The sequence below is a fragment of the Scleropages formosus genome, chromosome 14, assembly GCF_900964775.1.
Source record: "Scleropages formosus chromosome 14, fSclFor1.1, whole genome shotgun sequence".
In the NCBI taxonomy this organism is placed as follows: Eukaryota; Metazoa; Chordata; class Actinopteri; order Osteoglossiformes; family Osteoglossidae; genus Scleropages; species Scleropages formosus.
The window spans coordinates 15916083-15938964 of record NC_041819.1 but is presented as its reverse complement, the minus strand read 5'-3'; the positions used below and the strand labels follow the sequence as shown (position 1 = coordinate 15938964).

Sequence of the window (22882 nt, the reverse complement as noted above, 5' to 3'; positions counted from 1 at the left end):
AGTGTTCGGGAAGGTTCCAGGGGCAGGAAACGGGCGAACGATCGCCTCACGTCCGTGAACGCGGCCCAAGAATGTAACGGTGCGAGAGAGAGCGGGCTCGCCCTCGGCCCGAGCCCAAGAGGATAAGCACCCGACGGGATTTGAGGCCGGCGGTATGGCCGGGAGTTGTGCTCGGGTTGGGCCCGTCGCCTGCGGGGTGGGAGGAGCGAGACCCGTAAAACGCCAAATAAGGTGCTGAGAGGCAGCGTCAGCTCTCCGGGAGCCAGGAAGGAGCTGCCTGGGAACTGACGCGCGGCGCTCGCAGCCCTTGAGTCATCGGCGGCAGTTCCTTGGGAAGCTGACACTGCGCCAAAAAGGAGTGGGTGGGACGGCGGGAGGGAGAAGGAGGAGGAGGAGGCGGCTAGCTAACTGCTCCTACTACCGTCCCAACATCACTGCTACTCTCATTAACTCATCTTCGTACAGTTCGCTGCCTTCTGGATAAATAAGATCAGATCTCCTGTCCGTCTCCATCTACCTCAGTCTGTCACCTGCAACCCAAACATGCAATGACACAAACAAATAGTGTTCACCTCAGCTCCCGCCTTCTGCGTTACAAACCACGTAATAAATTATATTTCTAATCACCCCCCCATCATTCAAACTGACGCCCATTAATTAAAAACTAGCAAATATTTACTAAAAATGGTCATTTTGTTAGCCCTGGTGAAATGTAATTTCAATTTGGAAACGGTGGAAACGGTCGAAAATGAGATATTTATGCGCCTGACAAAAGTTATGCGAAACGCAAAAATAAGCAGACACAGGGTGCATTAGTACAGACGAAAGCCGCGCGAGATATGAATGTAGAGCTCTTATGTGCTTCTGAGATTATATGATTTTTAAAGTAAAAAAAAAAAGGGGGGGGGGGGGTATTTTATTAGGTACACCCAAAACGGATCATCGCCACAGGAAGTGAACAAACGTGACTGCAAAACGTGCGGCAATAGCGGCTCATTTACGGTTTATTTCGCGCTTTTCAACCTTGATTCACTTATTGTTGTACCCGAAACACTGCATATTTAAATTTATGTTAATAAGAGTACTGCTTGTACTGAGATTTATTTGAACGCGTCACTCAAAAACTGGCTTTGCTTCTGTTTCGTCAGTTTTGTTCTGGAGTCCAGTTTGTGGGCTTGGGGTCGCAGTTTTGTCATTTTGTGATGTGTGTCCGGCGTAAAGGCGATAACCCTGCGGAAACGCCACAGATGCCAGTGTTTGTATAGAGCTCAACGGGGACTGAAAGCGTCGCCGCTGGCCGCGCGTTCGAGTCGGGCCCGAGGAATTGAGTGACAGGGCGCCGCCCAATCAGCGTCCGAGCGACCGCTGAAGGGCGGGAACGTTTTGTGCAGGAGCCAATCGGGTCGCGGATAACAACAGCACCCCTTTGTGGCACGTAGGTGGACAGGGAGTAACGGTTCGCAGCGCTCCAAACAAAGTGTCAGCATTTATTGACTATTTGTCGGGACTCGTTAAAAGTTGTCAATCAAAAGTGCAATGAACGCTTACTGCCGCACTTGTTTTTAGTCTTTTTTCCTCCTCTCAAATGACCTTCAAGCTTTGATGGAGCCGAAAAAAAAAAAAAAAAACACGCCCAAATTCGAAATTAGTCAGTTTCATCGATTGTGAAGTTCTTCTCTTGGTGGTAAAACCAAAGTTTTCTGGTCAATCAGCTCGTGGAACACGTGACCGTATTCCAGCTAGTAGGCGCAAAAGGAGAAAAAACAGCGAAGACTATTGTGCCCAAAAGTTTGCTACAAAATATTTGTGAAAGCTTCAACAGCAGTACTAGTCTTTAGTTAGTGCGCAGAACCTACATTTCGTTGACTACGACGAGTAACCTGTTGAGCATCACCACCACCAGGCTTCAGCGATCGTCCGTTACAAACGAAACGGAAGCGACACTAGACCAAGTTCAGGACAAAACAAAAGAGGATGAAATAACCAATGCGTGGTTTTACTCACAGTTTTCGGCATGTTTTCAGTCTTTCTTGCAAACCGAGCGATACTACGACGGAATCTTCAGCAAAAACTTTTTCCCACCATGAGACAGAAAGAAAGAAAGTGGCGCAGCAGAACGGGCCCAGAGCCGCTGGAGCGACAGATCGGCTCTCCTTTGCGGTACAGCTGTATTTTCTTCTCAACTGCCTTCCTTCGCTTTGAAAGCCCCCGGTTTGTGACCGTGTGCTTCACAGGCGCTCTGCGACTCGCCTCGTTTCCTGCTAACGGAACTCCCAGTAAAACCACACCCAGCGAACGCGCGCACTCGCGCGCGCTCTTTCGCGCAAGCGCCGCCTGTTCTCCCGGCTCGCCTGGTCCAGCAACGACCCCCCCCCTTTCCCATACAGCCCTAATTGCCCCGTTCCCCCATTTCCCATATTTCCCCAAGTGCCCCCCCTACTTCCCGTACTCCCCAAACAGCCCCGTTACCGCATTACCTCATCACCCATACCCCCCCTTCACGCTCCCCCTTGTTACCCCATTACCCAAACTCCCCCCGCTCCCCTCCATTACCCAAATAGCCCCCACTCCCCCATTACCCATACTTACTTGCCCCCCCACTCCCCTTGTTACCCCATTACCCATATGCCCCCCAGCCACCGTTACCACCATTACCCATACCTGCCCCCCCGGCTCCCCTTGTTACCCCATTACCCCAAGTTTCAAGTTTATTGTCATAGGTACAAGTACCATGTACAAGTGTCCTGAAATTCTTTTCTTGAATGCTTCTCCACAGACTATGGACAAAGACAATAGAAATACTGCACAAAACAAAACAATGACAATGACAGTAAGTAGTGCAACAGCAATAGCAATAAATAATGGTAACAGTAGTAACAATAATGCCAGTTGACAGCCAGAGAACTCAGAATGAGAGAAAGAGAATGAAAATGCTTAAAGTCGCAGTGTAATTTACCAATGTGCTTGGGAGGAGCAGTCCAACTCTAGTTACTGAAGGTGGCACATTGGTTAGTGTTGTATAGTCTTACACCAGTGGGGTAAAAGCTGTTCCTGTACCTTGCAGTGCGGGTTCGAATAGACCTGAGCCGCTTTTGCAGATGACAGGGAAGAGAAAAGTGCCCTTGCCGGGTGACTATGATCTCTCATGATGCGCATCGTCTTTCTTAGGCAGCGTGTGGCGTAGATGTCCTGGACTGCTGGTAGCTGTGTGCCGATGATTCCCTGAGCCGTTTTGACCACCCTCTGTAGGGCTTTTTTGTCCTGTATGGAGCAGCTGTCACCCCAGGATGTAGTACACCCTGTGAGGACGGACTCCACAGCACAGCACACCTGTAGAAAGTGGCGAGGACTGTAATGGACATCCGGGCTTTCTTCAGACGCCTGAGGAAGTGGAGGCGTCGATGGGCCTTTTTAATGCTCGATGCTGTGCGCTCAGTCCATGTGAGTTTGGCAGTGAGGGTGACTCCTAGGAATCTGAAGCTGTTGACCCTCTCTACAATGTCCCCTCCTATGTAGATGGGTGCATAAATTGTATCCTGTTTCCTGAAGTCAATCACCAACTCCTTAGTTTTACTGACATTGAGAGACAGGTTGTTGTCCTGGCACCACTCTGCCGAGAGCCTCACCTCCTCTCTGTAGGCCGTCTCATCGTTGATCGTGATCAGACCCACAATGGTGGAATCGTCAGCAAACTTTACGATGGTGTTGGAGCTGTGACTGGCCACACAGTCATGTGTGAACAAGGAGTACAGCACCGGGCTCAGGACGCTTCCCTGTGGAGTGCCAGTGTTGAGGATCAGTGGGGAGGAGGTATTACTGCCAATCCACACATGCTGGGGTCTGTTGGTGAGGAATCCCCATTACCCACACTTGCACCCCGCTCCCTTTGTTACCCCATTACCCATATGCCCCTCGTTCCTCCTGTTACCCCACTACCTATGCCCCCTGAACTGCCCCAGCTCCCCCTTTACTTCCAGTGACCACAGATGTCTATATAAAAGCTGAATGGTGACATGTACGACCCAGTAAAAGCCCGTATACCCCTGTCTCCTCTATGTCACCATGCTGAAACACGCCCCCATCTGTTGCTGTTCGCTGGTGTAACAGTACCACACCTTTACTCGTAGCCCCTCCCAGGATTCACACTGTACAACCGCACTTTACTGCCCTATTCCACAGGACAATGTGTTTTACACGTTTTGCAACACGTTTTGTGCAGTGTGGTACTGCGATAAGACATGGTGTCGAGTGACCGCGAGTGTCTGTTTGCTCCTTACATTTGTTCACCACTCATTAGAAGCATCCATTAATACCCTGATTTATACGCTCCTAAAATACCACACTTGCTTGTGTGAGCTTCCACACCACTTCATCTACTTTTTTGGAAGACGCCTTTCAAAAATCTGAAAGTTTCTCTCTTTCCTCATGTATGACACAAGTATGAGCCAACGCCCTTCCCATGTCGAATGAATTTGTAATTTGTTGAGAATCTTGCGCATATTTCATCATGTGACCTCCAGATATCTTGTGATGACATGGCCTTCAAAGTGATGCGCTCCTTTGACTAAGTGTGTGGGCCGCGGCGCAGGAGTAAGAAACTTGAAGAAAGGCCTGCGAAAATGTTTCACTTTAACTACTTGGGTGGTCTTAAACCTGTTGACTGGAAATGATGGGAACCCAGCGGTAGTGGGGCGAAGTGAATGAACCGAAGGAAACGAGTTTTGAAATGCAACGTGCAAAGTTCCTCAAACAGAAAAAAGAGTTGCGCTCAACAGCTGACCTGACAGGAATATTTTTTCACGATATGCTTTGTAACTGTGAACTTTCCAGACGTGAGAATGTAAATGACATGAACGCCTTGGAAATCCATCCATCCATTATGAAGCTGCTGTTCCTGGTAAGACTCATGGTGGCAACTGGCCAAGCTTCCCTTTCTCCAGTAAGAGCCCTGAACTTCCCCCAGGATTCCCCTCGCATTCCTAGAGCAGCCTGGAGATCTCTCCATCATTTCCTGAATTGACCCTGAGGCCTCCACTCAGTGGAATGCACCTGGTGGACCTCCAGCGAGAAGCTCCTATGGGATTTTCTAACTAGACACCTGAACCATCTTAACAGGCTTCTCTCAGGGTAGAGAACCAAAATGTCCTCTGAGAGCCTCCCTGATCCCTGGGCTCCACACCTTGTCACAGAGCGCCAACCCAGCACCCTGCAGAAGTACGTCTTGTCTCCAAAGCTTGAGAGCAAAGCTGAGAATGAGGACGTAAGGTAGGTTAGAGTAAGTGCGAAAGGTGCCACTGAGGAAAATCTTGGAAAATTTGGTTTTCATGGTAAGGGAAGGTATGGAAGTGGAACACCGTTGTCTTCTTCCTCATACACCTGTGGACTATAAACACAAGGAGGAACACGCAAACGTTACTAACACTGTTGCAGTCAAGGCGTGACCTTATCCAGCTGGCCATCAGATGATCAGTCCACAGTTCAGCCTTGCTTGCATATGGATGGATAGATAGATAGATAGATAGATAGATAGATAGATAGATAGACCCCCCGTCCAGCTGTCACCAGCGAGTGTTACAAGCTGACAAATCTAACCACTATGTGACCTTTAAATTTTATATTCTTTAAATCCACTAAAAAAGAGTTTATTAAACATTTTCACAATGGTTAGTATTGAACTGTACATGTTATGAACACAGTACCTCTTTCAACAAAAAATATGTATACAAGAAAATGGCTGTCTTTGTAAGTACAATTTTAAATGTTATAGAATGTTACTCCTAGTTTATTATTTTATTTCTAGGATATTATTTATTTATTCACACTCATCACACTCCATAAATGATGTCTAGTGAAGGACCATGTAGTCATATAATTACGGCTTTTTTTTTCAGTATTTTCATAGCGCTTAACGCTTTGTGCGCTGCTGCCATCTAGTGGGCGGGAGACTAAGTACATCTTGGGTTTCAGAGCAGTGAAGAGTCTCCATAGGCCAGAGTGAAAGACTTGATGGTACAAAGAGGAACTGAACTGAACTGGCGTTTAAAAATCGTTGTATAATTTGGTGTCTCTTATTATCCAACTGTGGGACTTGTAAAAACTAAATTTGACTATTTGTGTATCGGGGTTTCTTCAACAAAATCACTGCATTTATTATTGGGGTAGAATTATATACCTTAAGGTTTATATATCATGAGTATAATAATGTTTGTAAGTATTGTGGCGCGCAGCACCATGGGTTTGGATGGGGCGAAGAAGGACGCGGAGGCAGCGTTCATAACGAACGGTTTATTTGAACACCAGCACAAAGGGAATAATGCTCTTGGTCCGAGGACTCCGTTTCCTCGAGAGCCTGCGCTTACAGCCAGCCTCCCTTAGCGCCCCTAGACCCCTCCAACACACCGGGAGACACGGTCACCCCACCATTTTCCCCCTAAGTGCCCCCAGTGATTACACACATTTAACATTATTTCCCATAATGCAACTATTTACATTTAAACAGTAACGCGGGTCGTTACAGTATGTAAGTTTTTGTTGTAAAGTCTGATATGAAAATACTTCCAGAAAATGGTGAAATAATTATTAAATCTGTAGTTTTATTAGGGTAAACTTACAGTGCCCGTGACATTTGGCAGTGATATCTGAGCTGTTTCTTCTACTCTATAGACGTATTTCTCCGGGCTTTTTGTTCATATCCATAACGGGCGCCAATGATTTTGAAGGCCACAGTGCAGTTCAGTTATCATGGTTATTTCTTGAGAATACATCGCGGTTTGCCTCGAAATTATTGATGCGTGGAACCTTTCTTTGCCGACTAATTTTACTCCGGAGAGATATAGAGTACCCACTCAGAGTTAGAGCGGAACTGTGGATGCACGGAACCTTTCTTCACAGTCCAGGCCGAGTCCGGACTCATGTAGAACACCGACTCTACTTCCGGTCGAGGATAGAAGTCGTTGATAATTGAGCTGTGTTGCGGTAAACCGGAGCAGCGAGGGAATGTGAATTTTGTTCGTCACTGTTGGTGATACATTTGTTTTTAGTAGTGTGCCTTTTATTTTGTTGTGCGCGTCGTGAGGAGGACGATGAAGAGCCGAGCGGCGAGCCGCTGCTGCCATGTGGTACCGTGGCTCAACAAGGCCGAGTGGGACCAGGTCGTGGAGCTGCTCTACTGCAGGGATCCCTCTCTGCAGAAAGTGGCCCTTCAGCGCATCTCGGCCTGGAAAGGAAGGTGCAGCAGGCGGCCGCGTTCACTCAGCGTGTCTGCACAGAATTGCGCAGTGCTCAGAATTATGGGGCACTGGGGTGATAGTAGACACACACACACAAGTCCTTGGGTCCCACACTTTGTGTGTTGGGTTCTTCTGCATTCAGTGGATGCCTGCCTTGGCTTGTGACTGTGAAACTGACTGGATTTGTTTGTTTGTTTGTTTGTTGGCAGGTTTGGGAATGCCACCCCTGTGGCTGTGGAAAGCACAGCGGAGCTGGTGAGGTGTCAGGTCCTGGACAGTTCGGGACACCTGGACCCAGATGACATGGTGCTGCTGTATGGGACGGCCCTCGTAAGGTGGGGCCTCCGCCGTGCCAAGCTGCTCTTAGTCATTACTAATGAATGAATGAGAGCATTTATTAATTTCACACACACTCATTCACTGAATGATTCAGCAACAAAACATAAACGGACAGCAGGGGGAGTAGTGGTTACACTTACGTTGCATACATTCATTTACCACATGCTTTTCTCCAGAGCTACAGTTCTTTACCCATGTGTAATATATACAGCTGACTCACTTTACTAGAGCAATTTATGGTACTGCAGCAGGGGTGGGATTTGAACCTCAGTCCTTTGAGTCTAAAGGGAGCAGCTCTAACCTGTTGATAGTGTATTGGTTATATGTGATTCACATCTTCCTCACAATCTTCTCCTCCTCCTTCAGACAAAACGGTGATGTTGATGCCGATAAGTTGTGTGACAAGTGGCAATAGATATTTCTTAGGGACAGCTAGTGGCATCCCTGCTCTGCTGTAGTGCCCTTAGTCAATGTACTTGCACTTTGTTCAGACTTTGGCTTCTGTGTAAACGGCAAAGTCGCTGTAAAGTTGCTTGTCTTACTCCATAGAAAAAGCTGTCAACTAAATTTAATTTCATTAATTTGTCTGACATCTCTCTTCGAAGCAGTTTACAAGGCAAAGCTACTTAGTTGTTTACCCATTTATATGGTGGGGTAACTTTTATTGGAGCAAACTCCTCAATTATGAGGAAGGGTACTGGAACCCGGGTCCTTCAACTACAACACGTCAGCTTTAACCACAAAGCCACCTGCTGCTGCTTCCTAAATTAAAGTTAATAGTAGTTATTTGTAATAATTATATTCACTTTGTCCCAATCTTTACCTGTTTTCAGATTCTACCATGTGCACTCTATGACAAGAAGGTATTAAGACTCTGTGTTTCAGGTTTGTCAACTTGATCACGGAACGTCGACAGAAGAGGATAGCCATTTCTCTCAGACGGATAGCAGATAAGGTGTGCATTCCCACCCCACTGGTGCATGCATGTATTGAATTAACGGTAACAGGTTTAAAACTGCTTTTCTTTTTTCATTTTTTTAAACAGATGAACATTCCCGAATGGATTGTGAACATGAGGCATGAAATAACTCATCGCAATCTCCCCACTTTAAAGTGGTGCCGTCGAGGTGAACAAAGCATTTTTTTATTATTATTATTTTAACTCATTCTGTTCCCACAGGTTCTTTTCTCCCAAAAGACTTTTATTGTAATCAATACTTGATATTTCTTATAAAGTGGATACAGTACAGTGCTGCTGAAAGGATGTGAACCCTTTGTGTCCCTTAGTTTTACCATGAAATTATTTATTTAATGAGAACCAGTGTTCGTCTGCCATAATAGGTATATAGGTGAACCCCAACTTGCATTAGTTAAACCAACTAGGTAAGGAGAGTGAGGTGTGTAAGTCATACATTCAGTTTAAGTTTAAATTACTTCATTTAGCAGATGCTTTCCTCCAAAGTGGCGTCCAATGAACACCATGTAGTATCATCAGCCCACACCTTATTCACTCAAGGTGACTTACACTGCTACATGAACATTCTCACAAACACACACACTATGGCTAACTCAGTCACAAACTCACTTAAACAGCATGTCTTTAGACTGTGGGAGGAAACCAGAGCACCCAGAGAAAGCCATGCAGACACAGGGAGAACATGCGAACTAGACAACAAATAGGCTGAGCCCATATCAAAACCACATCTGCTCCCACCACCCAGGCACTAAGACGGCAGCGCTACTCGCTGTGCCGTGGTGCCGCCACCACTTACAAATTTATACATTTATTTTAAGATTTGATTTAAAGGTTGAGTTTATTTAAATATTTTTTACAAGAACGATGACCATCCCTCTTGGGTTCATATATGTTCAAACAGCTCTGTACATTACAGGACCACACTTATAATCCTGAAATGGAAAAATAATCAATTTGGCACCTAAAATTTTGTGTGTATATATACATTTACATGTCTATACTGTATGCACCTTTTAAATATTTACTACGCTATTCCTCTCTGTTGTTGAGAAGAACACTAGCCATACACTCTGCCGTGCAGAGTGGATATTTTATTTATGGAAATTTACTTCTTACAGGATGTAAGTTTGTGCTGGAATGGCTGCAGCAGGAGTACTGGTCCAGGCAGCTGGGCAGCGAGGTGGATGAACACTGGGATTCCCAGTCGGAAAAGGATGAGGATGAAGATGAGGAACGAGGAGAGGAAGATGAGCTAGCGCGAAGAAAAAGAAAAGTAGACAGTGAGAGTAAGAATGTAATTTATCCTGTTTATGTAACCTATAGCCAAGCATTTTGAAATTTGTGTAAGATATCTCACCCGTGTGTGTGCGTTAATGTGCGAGGGGGGAGTTTCTTCACAAGGTGTGAATTTCCAGTTCGATACACTGCAGGTATTTAATTGTTGCTGTTTTTCTTTTCAGAGAGAGCCAGAGAATTATTGATTTCTTATGAAAATGAACAGTTTCAGGTAATCATTTTTTGGTCCTTAGTTTCCCAGTAGTCATAACCTGAGCACCTGGGTCCAGCTCAGTCTTTGTGGGTTTCCTCCCACAACTGAAAGATTGTTCTTCAGGTGAACTAGTGACTCTACATTGCCCTCCTTGTAGCTGATAGTCCTGATCAAAAAATGCCACCTGTAGACTGTAGGGCTTCTGTGTGATATGTCTGTTGTTCTATACCTCTATTTTAATACCAAATAGTTTATAATTGTAATCATATTTGGTGAAATTCTACATTCATTTTTCATCTGGAGAGCACAAACAAGCGTACCGAAATCAGTCTTCAATTTGCACATCACCGATGTTTCGCCATAATGCCTTCATCAGCCTGAACATGTATTGTGTAAACAGTAAAATGTACATAGTACGGAGATCATGTAACAGGTTATAGCATCGCACTTCTTGGACCTACAGAAAAAGTAAGTCTCAGAACAGTAGTAATAATACAAGGATGGTGTGTGAAATGTCAAAAATGTTAGTGAACAAGTGGCCACAATCATTATAAGTAGGTGGCTGTTGGGGGCCGTTGCAGTGTTTCAGTGTAGCTTTCAAGGCTGTGAAATGCCATGTGTCGTGAGGCATAGGCTGCCCTGTGTTCCCTGGGGATGTGAGATGGCTGGAGGTTCTCTGCCTTTCGCCTCCCGTGTCAATGACTGCAATCACTCAGTCGTCTCCTAGGGCCTGGAGTGGCGCTCTGCTCCCACTCTGTTGTGTCCAGATGAAGCCTGCAGAGTGAACGGAAGCTACCCTCGGTGAACACACATCGACGGAGGTGTGTTCCAGTGTTCACTCCCTGCCGAGGTGCCGTGGGACATGAGTGAACTAACTAAGCTGTCAGTCAGGACCGAATCGGGAGAGAAAAGTAAAAAGTCGAAAAAGCAGGAAGAATTAAATTTATTTAGCTCCATTTTAGAGAATCTTTTGGCTTAAGACACAGATACCTAGACTGCTTAAATCACACGATACCTTCATGAGCATCTGGCCTCGGAATCAGTCCATCTCCCGGGCTCCTCTCAAGCAGACTCGCGCTGCATCACAGCCGACGCATCGCAGCCTTTTTCTTGCTGTTAAAGTTAAATTGGAACCTGTGTCAGATCAAGCCTTTCAGCAGATTCATGTGCAGCCTGTCCTTGTGTAGGTCTGATTGAAGCTTCTTCTTGGCTGCATACAGTATTTATAACTTTGGGTTGCCTTGTTTCTCAGCTTTACTCGTGACGCCGCCAAGCCGCGTGGGAGGGTGAGAGTTGGAAGCAGAGTGTGTGAAGACTGGAGATTTCTCGTCAGAGGCTCTCCCATTTCTTTCACTTATTTAATTTTTTTGTAAAGTGCCGTTGCAGTCCAGGAACAAGAGAGAACTGCCAGTTTTAGTTTGCGTTTTACACGGGAGGTGTCTCGTGTATTTTGTTACCAAATGGTAATTTCATCTTTGTTATGATGCTTTACTTACTCTTATGAAGTTGCCATTAGGCATATGGTTTTTTGTTTTGTTTTTGTTTTTCTCCTCCCCTCACTCCCTCTTGTCATTCGGCCTCTTACTCAGAGGTCACTGATGTCCTCATTTTGCCAGGGATGCTTTCGAACGCAATGTTCATGCAACACCTTGACCGTGGCAACCCTGGGTCGTGTTTCATACAGACTTCTGAAACAGTGTGATCATCTTTCTGCTTCCTTTTATGTGCATGAAATACAGTATGTTTTCTTTATTTTAATAATCTCCTTTTGGAATTGGGGAAAAATAAGGTAGAAGTGCCTTTTTTCTTGCCAAAGTATTAATCGATATACCTCTCATTGATGAGAAAGTGCTTGGTCAGTGTTGGGTCACAGGGGTTCAGAGCCTATCCTTGAAGCAAAGGGCTTGACACAGGGTACATCCTAGACAGACATCGGTTTGTCGCTGGAGAATCAGACAGTCATCTTGTTTACCCACACATTCATGCACCAAGGGCAGTTTAGAGTCACCTGCTTACCTGAAACACATTCCTTTGGATTTATCTTCCAAGATTAGGCCAACATGGCAGAAGATCAATTCTTTCCTGTGAATGTATTTGAATGTTTTCCATTGCACTGTGTGCAGGCCTTTGATAAATTACACAAGGAGAACAAGAAGCTGTGGAGCGTCCCTTCAACAGATCTGGCCTGGATCCTTATTCAGATGAAAGACTTTGCAGTGGACTCCAGGTTGGTGCTTCTTTGAGCTGAGACAAATGGTGGAGCACACCGCAAGATCTTCCACCATTTTGCACATTTTTTTTTAAGGCGATACATTGCAGGTAGATGTTAAAAAGCCAAACTTGTTACCTGAAGTGCAAATACCAATAATTGCTATGTTCTCTTACTGTCCTCTTCACCCTTCTAAAAGAGCTGTGCTGAGTGTAGTGAAGATATCCAGCTCTGTCAGTGGGTAAAGTTTTTAGTAGCTTTGGATTAAGGAATTGCCTCTGCAGTCATCGTAATAATCGTGTTGTTTAAAAAAGATTTCCCTCTAACTGGCTGTTGGCCGCCAGTGGCAGACCCCTGTCCTGGTGCGATCCTGTGTAGCTGGTGTCTTCTGCCAGCCCACCCACATACTGCAGCCCCGCAGCTGCTGTTCTTCGACTTGGGGAAGCCCGCTTTGGCTACCGCCCACACTCACTGCACACATACTGTTGCATTCTGCTCGAACCGACCCAAACACATCTTCACATGCTTGTTGGAACCAAGTGCCCCGCTGTCCCACCTCACTCCGGGGATCTTTAGAGTCATCTTAGAGACCAGTAATACTGCTATGTGTTTTTCCCCCCTTCCTTCCTTTCTTTCTCAGTGGTAGTGTACATTACTCTTTTTTTGAAACACTCTTTCTTCTTTCAACAGTTTTCTCAACTGGTTTGTTTGTGGTTAGCTGTGGGGTTGTCTTTTTTTGACCGTACCCATCCCTCTCTGAAAGCAATTTTGTTTTCTCTGAGCTTTATGCATCCCAGCATGTTCAATTCATTTGAAAAGCAAAACTACACAAAGTAAAAGGGTTGTATGTCACCTTGCTATTGGAAGAACCAGGTTTGAATCCCCACTCCTGCCATATCAATTTCTGTTACGCCAATTAATTTACATTGTAATGTACATGTTAATTACCCCAAATTGATACAGTAAAATTACCCATCCCTTTAAATTGGTAAATACAAGTATTGTAGTAAACAAGTCTGACTTCGCAGTTCACTTTGGACAAAGGCATCAGTTAAATTAATAAATAATGGTTAATAAAAATGGGGAAGATGGGTTGTTGTTGTTGGGGCCATTTACTGACTTTGTAATGATCAGTCTAATAGCTCTCTGGTTTTATTTGGAGTGTTCAGTTATTCCACGTACATATGTGATGGTCCTCCATAAATGTAAACCTTTGTGATTTAATATCAGGACCACTGCCTTTCTCTAAACCTCAAAAACTATCTAGATGACTATTCTGAAGAACTTTCTCATACTGTCTGCTATAAAAATAGTTTCCCAGTCTTGGTTTCTCTTGCCAGTTTGCCAGTGTGTAAATGCCAGTTTTATATTTGAGTTGTTTGTCAATAGTCATTTGTTATTGCATGAGGGATTGTTTCAAGGTCTGTTCACTTTAAAATGGCCATTTCAGGTTTTTTGCATTTTTATTTTTAATGTTAATGCCGATAAAGTGCGTGTGGAGAAACATGTCTACTAAATGGATGAATGTAAATTCCCTAATAACTAAGCTTTTAGTCTTTTTTTCTGTTTCTCGTCTCAGTGAGGAAGTGAGAATTGTCCTTGATCTCAGGTTATATGCTTATCTCTCTGTTTTCATCAATAGTTAAGTTGACTGTATCAAGCTAAAGTGAGTATATACTGGTTCCTTACTTTACAGATGTAACTGAGACTAGAAGTCTGTTTAAAAACTCAATTTGTTCATATATCTGCTAGTAAAGTCACTTTTACTGCTGAATCACAATCTGTAAAGTCATTGGCTACTTTGTGTAAAAACCTCCAATGGTTATTGTACTCGTTAACTTTTAACTACAGTACATTAAAATTTTCTTAACATTTATGAGAATTAAAAAAAAAAAAACTAATCCCCAAAATGTTCTGTTTAATCCATATTGGTGACCAGTTCATCAAATAAAGCGTGCAGCATGCTTCACCCCGGTTTCTTTCAACCTTATGGACATATTTGTAAAAGTTTAATCGTACAGATGCCCTTCTCTTTGTTTGCATGCTAGGTTCTGTAAAGGTGTTGAAAATGGCTGTAATAAATACTATGCAGGACTCCTATTCAGTGCTAAATGTTCCCTGATTCATCCCAGAAACATGGGCAACATTGCTCCTCTTGTTATTGGTTACCAACACTATGCATGCATTCCAATGAGTGGGGTGAATAAGAGAGACTGCATTGGGTGCATTTTACTGACACCTATTGGCTGGGAATGGAAATGCATGTTGCTTTCATTCCACATCACATAGAAATGAAATGGGGGAAAAAGTTGGAGAAAAATGTAACAAAAATCAATAACAGGAAGATGGAACTACTGTTCTTAACATGTCAAGACACTATCACTTTTTTTGCTTGAAATATACCAGGAGAGCTCAGAAATGGTGTTTTCTGCTGTTTTTACATGAATGAACAGAGTTCTTGCAAGTGCTCTTTGTTTTTCCCTTTAGTGATACTTTAGTAGATGTCTTACTTGCGGACGGATTCATGGTCCCTACAGTGAATCAGTTGGAGGCTCTGGACATAGACCCAACAGGTAAGAGACCATCTGACTCTTGGTCACAGTGCAGACGAACTGTAGCCTTGTTTGAAGGGTCACCCGGAGGCTTGTTCTTGCATTTCAGATGGGACTGACCCTACGGACCCCCGTGTGCCCCGCCTCTTCCTGCGTTTTTGGCAGCCGCTCTTCAAAACACTCTCCACTCACACATTTGTTCAGCTGTTTCTGGAGAAGCTCTTCAGCGAGCTGCAGCTTTCTGGGGAATTCTCCCAGCACAGGATGTGCTACATTGCAGGGTGGATCTCTGAGATCATCTCCTGCTGCATCCACAGTACGATTTTGGTGTTGCTCTTGCACACTGCTAGAACAGAACAACTTTATGAAACCAGTTTTTCCAACATTTTTCTGGATAATTCTGGATATTTCAGTCTTTAAAATATACATGACTCATTGCATAAGTTTATTTTTAGGACATTATCTACCCAACTTGAATTCTTTGTTTAGTAAACTGATGTCCAGCTCGAAAGGTTAGTCAGAAACCTGCAGGGCTTCAGTTCACTAGGGCTGAGCTTGCATATCAAAATTTATATCTAGAAATTACTTTTATTTTTCACAGAAAACCCAGACCCTAATGAGTCAAAAGCTCAGAAGAAAGCACGGCTCAGGGATAAGGTGCTTCCGAAGCCCTTCACGCTGCCATGGGAGCAGCTGTTGCCCCTCTGCCTGGATTCCCCATGCATGGCTTCACCTCATCTTCTCCAGCAGTAGGTGTTTTCACCTGTTTGCATGCAGATTTCTTCTGTTGAAGAAGCAGCACTTCTGGCTTGGCGTTCTTGGTGCATTAGATCTGGCTGCATTTACCTCTGTATTCGCAGAGGTCAGTTGCATTCAAGGCCCGTTTCTGCTGTCGACCACTCTTTCTGTGGAGTTTTTATTCTACCTGTACCATTCGCCTAACGGTTAGGAGCTCCATACATGTTCCTCTGAGGTTTTTCGAGATTGATAGTATTGAAGAGGAACTGCTTTTTTGAAAGTTTTGTACGTATATTTGGTGGCGCAACTCAACAGATCCTTAGGTCAGTGTCCTTGTTTAACTTTAGATGCAAGTGTTCACTCTAGAGGACACATTTACTGACACATTAATTCTATTTCCCAAACTATATTTGCTACATTGCATTGAAATTTTAGGCTTTTATGATTCTATATGAGGCCGAAGTCCTGTTAAAAATTTAAAGTGTTGCTTGATTGGCTTGTACAGAATCCTGGAGAACATGGAGTTCCCGTTACCTTCGGACACCCAGAGGAAGCTGCTCCAGCTCTGCCGCATCTACACACAGGGGGGCCTACATGACTGGACTTGCTCCTCACGCACAGAGAGTCCAGAGCAGCTCATCTACACAGTGGAGAGTCTGCAGAGGGCAGTCCAGCTGGGTTCCCGTGCCAGCACCACCACCCTCAACCCTGGCAGTTCGTCTCATTTAGTCCGGACTCCCTTATTCCCATCGGACACGCATGAGGATTCAGAGAACCTTCAGGAGCAGCTCAGTCAGGATGTTCTAACTGAGAGAGCACTTGCCCTAAGGGGTTCGCCCTGGCAGGTTTGCACAGGTGAGCAAGAGGAGCATGAATAATTTGTCCGAAGCATTTTCCAGACTTTGTATGCAAAATGTAAAGATGAGAGCATCTGAACAAAGCAGGCAGAGACCAGCTTATGCATGCTGATCGATTCAGTGTCAGTGGCTGCATGTGGGAATAGGGGGTGTGAAACGGTACGCTCTGGATGGGATGCCTGCCCATCACAGGACAGTCACTCATTGTGTGTTGATTGGAAAAATAACTGCACAGGTGCCCTGTGTGTTCACTACAGAATTACTGTCCATTCCAGCATGGGTTAATAACGGTTTCTGCCATGCACCCCCCCACTAGATAATGTGAAGTGGAAAGATTATCCCCTGGGAAAAGTCCCAGGTCAGTCTGAAGATCCTTCATACCTGATGGCAGAGAACTACTCAATCATGTCTGTGTTTGATCAACACATAGAAGTGGACAGAGCTGCCCTGAGCAATACGTTTCCAAGGTAAGTTGGAGCTGCTGCCATTGGACTCCTGAGCATGATGCTTAACTTATTGCTGCAGTAAAATTACCCACTTCTATAAATGGAGTAAATAATAATAGGTATCTTAACAATGAAAGTCACTTTTAAGGAAAGCATCAGCTAAATCAATAAAAATAAAATGACTTCACTATTCAGTGATACATTTTACCAGATGCAGGTAACACCTTGCTTTTAATAAAACTTCTTACAAGCCATGAATTCCATAGGTCTAATCTAAAGTAAAATAAGGGAATAAATGCTGATACTGATAAATAATAAACTTCTGTTTTAAAAGTTTCCAGAAGTCTAGGGAAAGTCATATGAGGTGTGGTTAATATAAGTAAATTACTGTTTGATCATTTGTTTGTTTTTTTTTTTTTTTTAAAATTAAAAAAAAACACATGTAATTATTGCTGGTGAGTTCCCTTGTGAAATTTGATGTCTAGTTCATGTCTAAGATTTGCAGTTCCTTATTTATCACCTGGAGGCTTTCATTTAATCTATCGAATGTTCTGGTTCCTCTTGTTGGACAGGAGGTCTCTGCTTGGAAATGTGATAGGAGGAAGTTGATTTTATGTATTTGCTTTGGATTTGGAAATTCTGCCATGACGCTCACATCCTTATCAGGTGCTCGGCAAGGTGTTTCCCCGGTCCAGTTGGTACGCCTCGTGTATCTGTGATTAACAAGGTCTTTTTGACTCTTATAGACTGGGCTGAGCATCCTTTAGCAAAAGTTTTACAGTTAAGTGTTTAAAAAATTCAAGTTTAGGAGGCATAAACATGTCATAAGTGGAGGACGATGTGTGTAGTTACACAACGGTATTTTTTCTGTATCAGTTCAGGGTAGATACCTTCACCAACAGTGTTGCAACTGTACTGCGTTTTGTTTCGTAAGTGGATCCTTTCCCCACAAGGAGATTGCGCTCACTGCCCCACTAACAAGCTTTACACTTGTGAAAAAGCTCCTATGGGAATGGACTGTTTGAGGGTCTCTCTCACTTTAGAACCCCTTTCCCTCCCAGTTTGTTCATGGTCAGTGGCTCCATTATTTTTTTCTCCGGACTGCAGCGTTCACTGTTTTTTCTTTTTTTGATCGCAGTCATAGCCCTGCAGGTTTCTGTTCAACTCTTAGGTGTCATCGTGAGCAATGAGGGAAGGAGAATCCCACCCACTCAAGGACAAAACAGGGCAGCTTGTGTTTCCTGCCCCCTACCCCCTCTTCCCCAGCTGGTGATGAGAATCGGTTTAATCCCATGTGAGGTCGAGACATCTGCTTTCCTGGGAATCCCTGTGCATCAGTCTTAATCTTTTTTAGTAAGAACTGAAACGGTTTCAGTCAATGTTTTCTTTTTGTTTTGACTCAGACAAGACATGGAGGTCATGGAATGTGTCTCATAGTGAAATGAGAAGTTTTTGAAGGCAGTCGTCAGACAGTAGTTCACCGCAAGCTGGAATTCCCTACACTGTACCAGTCAGTCATGCATCTGCAGAACATGAGAAAGTTTGGTGGCTTTGTGTCCTCACACTGTTTCCTGCGGCTATGAGGCTGAGCTAACATGTACTTCCTCTTTAAATTAAAAAAGAGATAGTAAGAGAAGTTGGTCACCTCGACCAGAAGACATGGCACATTTTAGTTCTCTTGATCATGGGACTGAGGAGTTCATGTGCTATTCTCGAATTTCGATGTTCTTAGTGTTTGCTTTAAGGGACTGATGAAGGAGTTCCATGTTTGCTTCAGCCAAATGTCCAGTGTTGTCTTAAATATGGACTAAATGCTTCCAAAGGTTTCATAAATCCAAAAGCTGCGCTGCACCAACATGGCCAAAAAGAACAGCAAAAAGACTAATTTAATAATGGTTCTAATGGTATATGAAATGGTTATAATTGTTGGAATCTACCTAGAATTCCCAAGAGGACGGAGCAGAGACTCGACCTGAGGCAGGGTACAGATGTGGTGCACAGGAGATTCCACACACGTTGCAGGTGCAGGTGGAGCTATATTGCCGTTATGACGAAGCTGAAGTTTTGAGAGGTCAGATATTTCAATTCCCAGTCTCCTCTTGTTCATTTCTTTAGCTTCAGTCCCTTCTGCCTGTCAGTTTTCCCATGAGTAATGCGGTCAAGAAGAATGAACTCGATTCAACTGTGCTTGAGGGAGACATCGCACACGGAGTGAAATTACTTCCCTGTCTTGAGCTTTGCTTCAGTTCTTCCCTCCCATTATGATGCACCCATTATTGCATTCCTGCGCTTGAGACGGGTGATCTAATTTGGGGTCGTGGCTTCATTTGTCTCTGACCGGTTTTGCTCCATTCTCGCCAACTGTCATGGTCACTGCAGGTGTCTCACGTGGGCTTGTGTTTGGAGGACCAGGTGGTGGTTATGAAACTCTTCTGAAACCTGCATTCTTCGATGGAGCTGGTGGACTTGCATAACTGTGGAGGAGGGGGTACGGTACATATAAAATTTAGGGTAGTTCAGTCAAATACACCAGGGGATTTTTGCACAACCCCCCCCCCCCCCCGGTCACTTTCATGAAGACGTCATTTATCTCAAGTTACAGAGAGGAGAGAGGAAAAAAAAAAAACAAGGAGTGGTTGGTCATAAGTGTTCCCCTGAATTTCAGTGACAGTAAGCCACGGCCTGTCTCTTCTGTAAAGGGGGACTTGGGCCGTTGGTTACACACATGACAAGTGGCAGAGGTGAAATTCATCTTCCTCTTTTATGACATGCTTATATCCCCTTTTCTGACTTTTGAAAATTTCAGAGAATGTGTATATTTCGAAATTGTCACCCATTTTCAAATATCTGAGGGAACCGAATCCATCTTTTATGAATAGGAAACTCTTTGATCATAGAACAGTTTTCTGCATTAGACAAAGTTTTAAATGTGTTCTTATTAATTAATTTAGTGGGTGCTTTTCTCTGAAGTGACTTAAGGTACTAAGGTATTATGTTTATAGTACTTGGTGATATTTACCAGAGCGTTTCAGGGATTATTTTGATCAAGGCTTCTACAGTGGGGTTGGGGATTCGAACCTGGGTCCTTTTATCACAAGATGAAAGTTACCTGCTGGATTTTTTTTTTTTTTCTTTTTTTTTTTTTGATTGCTGTCTGTAGAGGCGTTGACGTGGACACGTTAAGTGTAGGTACTGGTAGGATGCATTTTCCTGAGGGCCTCAACAGGAGGACTGCGGCTCTTGAGTCTTTCAGAAACATTAACAATAAAACGGATAGATTCCTTTCCTTTCCTTTCCTTGATGGGTGACCAGTGTTGCAGATGTTATTGGAAGTTGCCAGGTAACCTGTCTGAAGTGAGAAGGGGGTGGGAGGAATGTAACTTTATTAAATGAAGTGTTGCGTGGTTATGACGCGTGTCTGGAGTGGAAATCCATCACTGCAAGTGTAACGGCTGAAAGGTAGAGAGAGGACCCTGGAGACAGCCCCAGGTTCTGCTCTATTACAGTGTCTTCTGGTGTGGAACCTTCACAGTGTCCAGAGACCATGTACAGGTGGCCCTCGAGTTCAACGTGTGCGACTGGCGACGGCCATCCCAGCGGCCTCGTGTTACTTTTGAGTCCCAGTGTTTGGTCTTAGGGTCTGACGACAACCACTCTGCGTGCTATACAATAACATCAGCCTTCTGTGCTGGCGCAAGGCACCCGTGTCTTGCCTGTTATTGTTGGTCTCCAGCAGTGATCGCATTTTGTTTACATAACATTTCATGTGTGATTCCTTGCAAGTTATGTCTAGCAAGTGGAAAAAGTGGCTATTGATTGTTCATTGGGTACTGTGCAGTATTTACAGTCTTGATAATTGTTCTGCAACTTATATTGTTGTTACTCTGTCAGTATTTTAACAATATGTGAGATGGGTGAAAAATGTAGCATTCATCCGTGCACATTATTTATGTATCGTTATGAGTAGTCTAAGGGGATTTTTTGACTTATAACGCAATCATCAGAACAGAATCTGGTCGTCAGTCGAGGACCACCTGTACAGCAGTGAGTGAACATGGGGAAATGCACACCAGTGAAAATATTTCAAAGTGTGCGTTGGCAGTAACCACCCACCGCTCAATAATTGCTTTTGCAGTACAGCTTGTGGTGGTGCAAAGTCTATCTTGGAAACGCATCCCTTGGTTATAAGTTGTTTCCTTGCCCTTGAAGGCCCTGGGTTCTATCTCCCCACCTTCTACTCTAGCCCCCTTGATTGGGGGAGTATAAACAACATTGTAAGTTTCCTTTGGAGAAAAGAATCAGCTGAAGGAAGTAATAATGAAGTTCGGGGAGCCGTGAGCAGAGAAGTCACCTACAGGAAGTAAATAATGTTTCATTTACTTTCTCTGAGTGTCAGTGAAGGAATGAGGTGGTTGATTTAATCCAAATGAATTGCAGTAATTTATTCAGCTTTTTGTGGGTTTCAGCGTTGATGAAGTGTGGGAGTGTGAGAGCATGGTACTGGCACAGATTTACCGCTACCTGTTTCCTGAGATCAACCCCAGGCTGGATCCACACAGCCGCCTTCTAACCGGTTTAGTTTCACTGGAATCGACACATTTCGGCTTTTCAGTTTTACCCTACAGGCCACAGCTTGATAGGAAAATAAAGGGAACACACAGGGGTCCAGCAGGGGACACGGGGGTCCACCAGAGTCGAGGGGAATCGCAGGCGTCAAGTAGGACATGCGTGTTGGATGCTATGAGTCACAGACTCAGTTAGTCGTTCCTAGAAGGTATTGTTTTTACAGCAGTGCTTTTAAAAGCAGAGGTTCCTGACCAGGGAGCCTCATAATTTGCATTTTAGACATTTGTTCTGTCCACTGAAAAGGTGGACCACACGTAGTAGCAATTCCGGAGCTCTTATATGTAATCTGTAATGCTGAAACGCACATGTCCAACTGAGGAACTACTGATAAGTTGTGGATTACTTTATACTAACTTAGCTCGAAATTTATCAGAACCAGTTTACAGGATTTAAACCCATTGCCATGTGAAGGTTGCAGGTTCGAATCCCATTGCCCCTCCCTGCTTGACTGGAACTGGATTGTATCCCCTCCTGAACTTGTCAGTGAGAACCGATGCACAGTCGGGCTGAAAAAAGAACTCATCACATTCCGTTGCTGACTCGCTTTTCATAGTATTGGGTTCGTTAACAGTGGTGCTGCTTGTTGTCTCTGCAGTGCGTCGGGGTCAAGTCGCTGCAGCTCCGATGGACCACTCTGGACACACAGCGACCTCAGCAAGCTCAAATCTGGCCTGCAGTTGTTCTGAACACGTGCTGCTGTTCTGGGGAAACCCAGCTGGAGAGAGGATGCCTCCCATAATGCACCTGTTTTTTTCGTGTATGTGTTCAGTACTGTCTGAGAATGTAAATCTGGCAGTTTCTTTTATGTTTTTATGCTAGTTTTATTATTGCTCTAACATTGTGCAAAAGTGGGAATATACATAACTGTTTTTAGTTTGTCAAAGGCAACATGAAGCAATTTCCCAAATTTTTTGCATAAGTGTCTTAATTTACATGCACAGGTGCTTTGTGATGTAAATTGTTGCAAAATGTCAGGAAAACACTATCTGTATGCTTTCAGTGCAGTTACAGCAACTGACAAAATTGGAGGTATTTTAGTGATGTGCATTTAATTAATGCATCTTACTAGGTTGAGACCTCCTGTATGCCCAGTTCCTACAGCTGGCTTAAGCCTTTCTATACTTGACTCAGCTCCTGAAGGTACAGGGGGGACCCATGTAAAAAAAAAAAAAAAAAAGGGGGGGGGGGGGGTAAATTATACAAGTATTGCATGAACATCACAATTTGGCTTTATTCAAATGAACACATTGTCATAAAGACTTACATTTTGTTTTGAGTCAGGTGACTCAAAGTTGTTTGGGTTAATGTCTACAAGTTTAAAAGCAATGAATTTCATTCAACAAAAAGTACTGCAATTTTACAAGACCTCGATAGCAAACTCAGTCATAAACCCCAAGCATCACAATACACAACAGCTGCAC

At 44.1% G+C, this 22882-nt stretch overlaps 2 protein-coding genes across 2 annotated transcripts in view; one reads left to right on the top strand and one right to left on the bottom strand.

Moving 5' to 3' along the window:
- Positions 1-2311, bottom strand: part of msna (moesin a) — a 28530-nt gene extending 26219 nt beyond the window's left edge. Inside the window, exon 1 of the mRNA XM_018728530.2 lies at positions 2005-2311. Within this exon, the coding sequence (XP_018584046.1) occupies positions 2005-2016 (12 nt within the window). The 5' untranslated portion in view covers positions 2017-2311. The remainder of the gene's footprint in view (positions 1-2004) is intronic.
- Positions 2312-6877: 4566 nt separating this feature from the next.
- las1l (LAS1 like ribosome biogenesis factor) lies at positions 6878-22611 on the top strand. Its single transcript, XM_018728615.2, has 13 exons — positions 6878-7228; positions 7439-7564; positions 8454-8523; positions 8614-8695; positions 9663-9830; positions 10005-10051; positions 12157-12260; positions 14730-14815; positions 14904-15110; positions 15396-15543; positions 16038-16387; positions 16706-16856; positions 22057-22611. The coding sequence occupies exons 1-13, from the start codon at positions 7083-7085 to the stop codon at positions 22145-22147; spliced, it is 1776 nt and encodes a 591-aa protein (XP_018584131.2). The 5' UTR covers positions 6878-7082; the 3' UTR covers positions 22148-22611.
- Positions 22612-22882: the final 271 nt, after the last annotated feature.

What these genes read in the sequence shown, in the direction of transcription:
- las1l (XM_018728615.2), top strand. Translation starts at nt 7,083, where the DNA reads ATGAAGAGCCGAGCGGCGAGCCGCTGCTGCCATGTGGTACCGTGGCTC. An exon ending in TCAGACGGATAGCAGATAAG is followed by an intron (nt 8,524 to 8,613) that starts GTGTGCATTCCC and finishes TTTTTTAAACAG; the next exon opens with ATGAACATTCCCGAATGGAT. An exon ending in CTGAGCAATACGTTTCCAAG is followed by an intron (nt 16,857 to 22,056) that starts GTAAGTTGGAGC and finishes TTGTCTCTGCAG; the next exon opens with TGCGTCGGGGTCAAGTCGCT.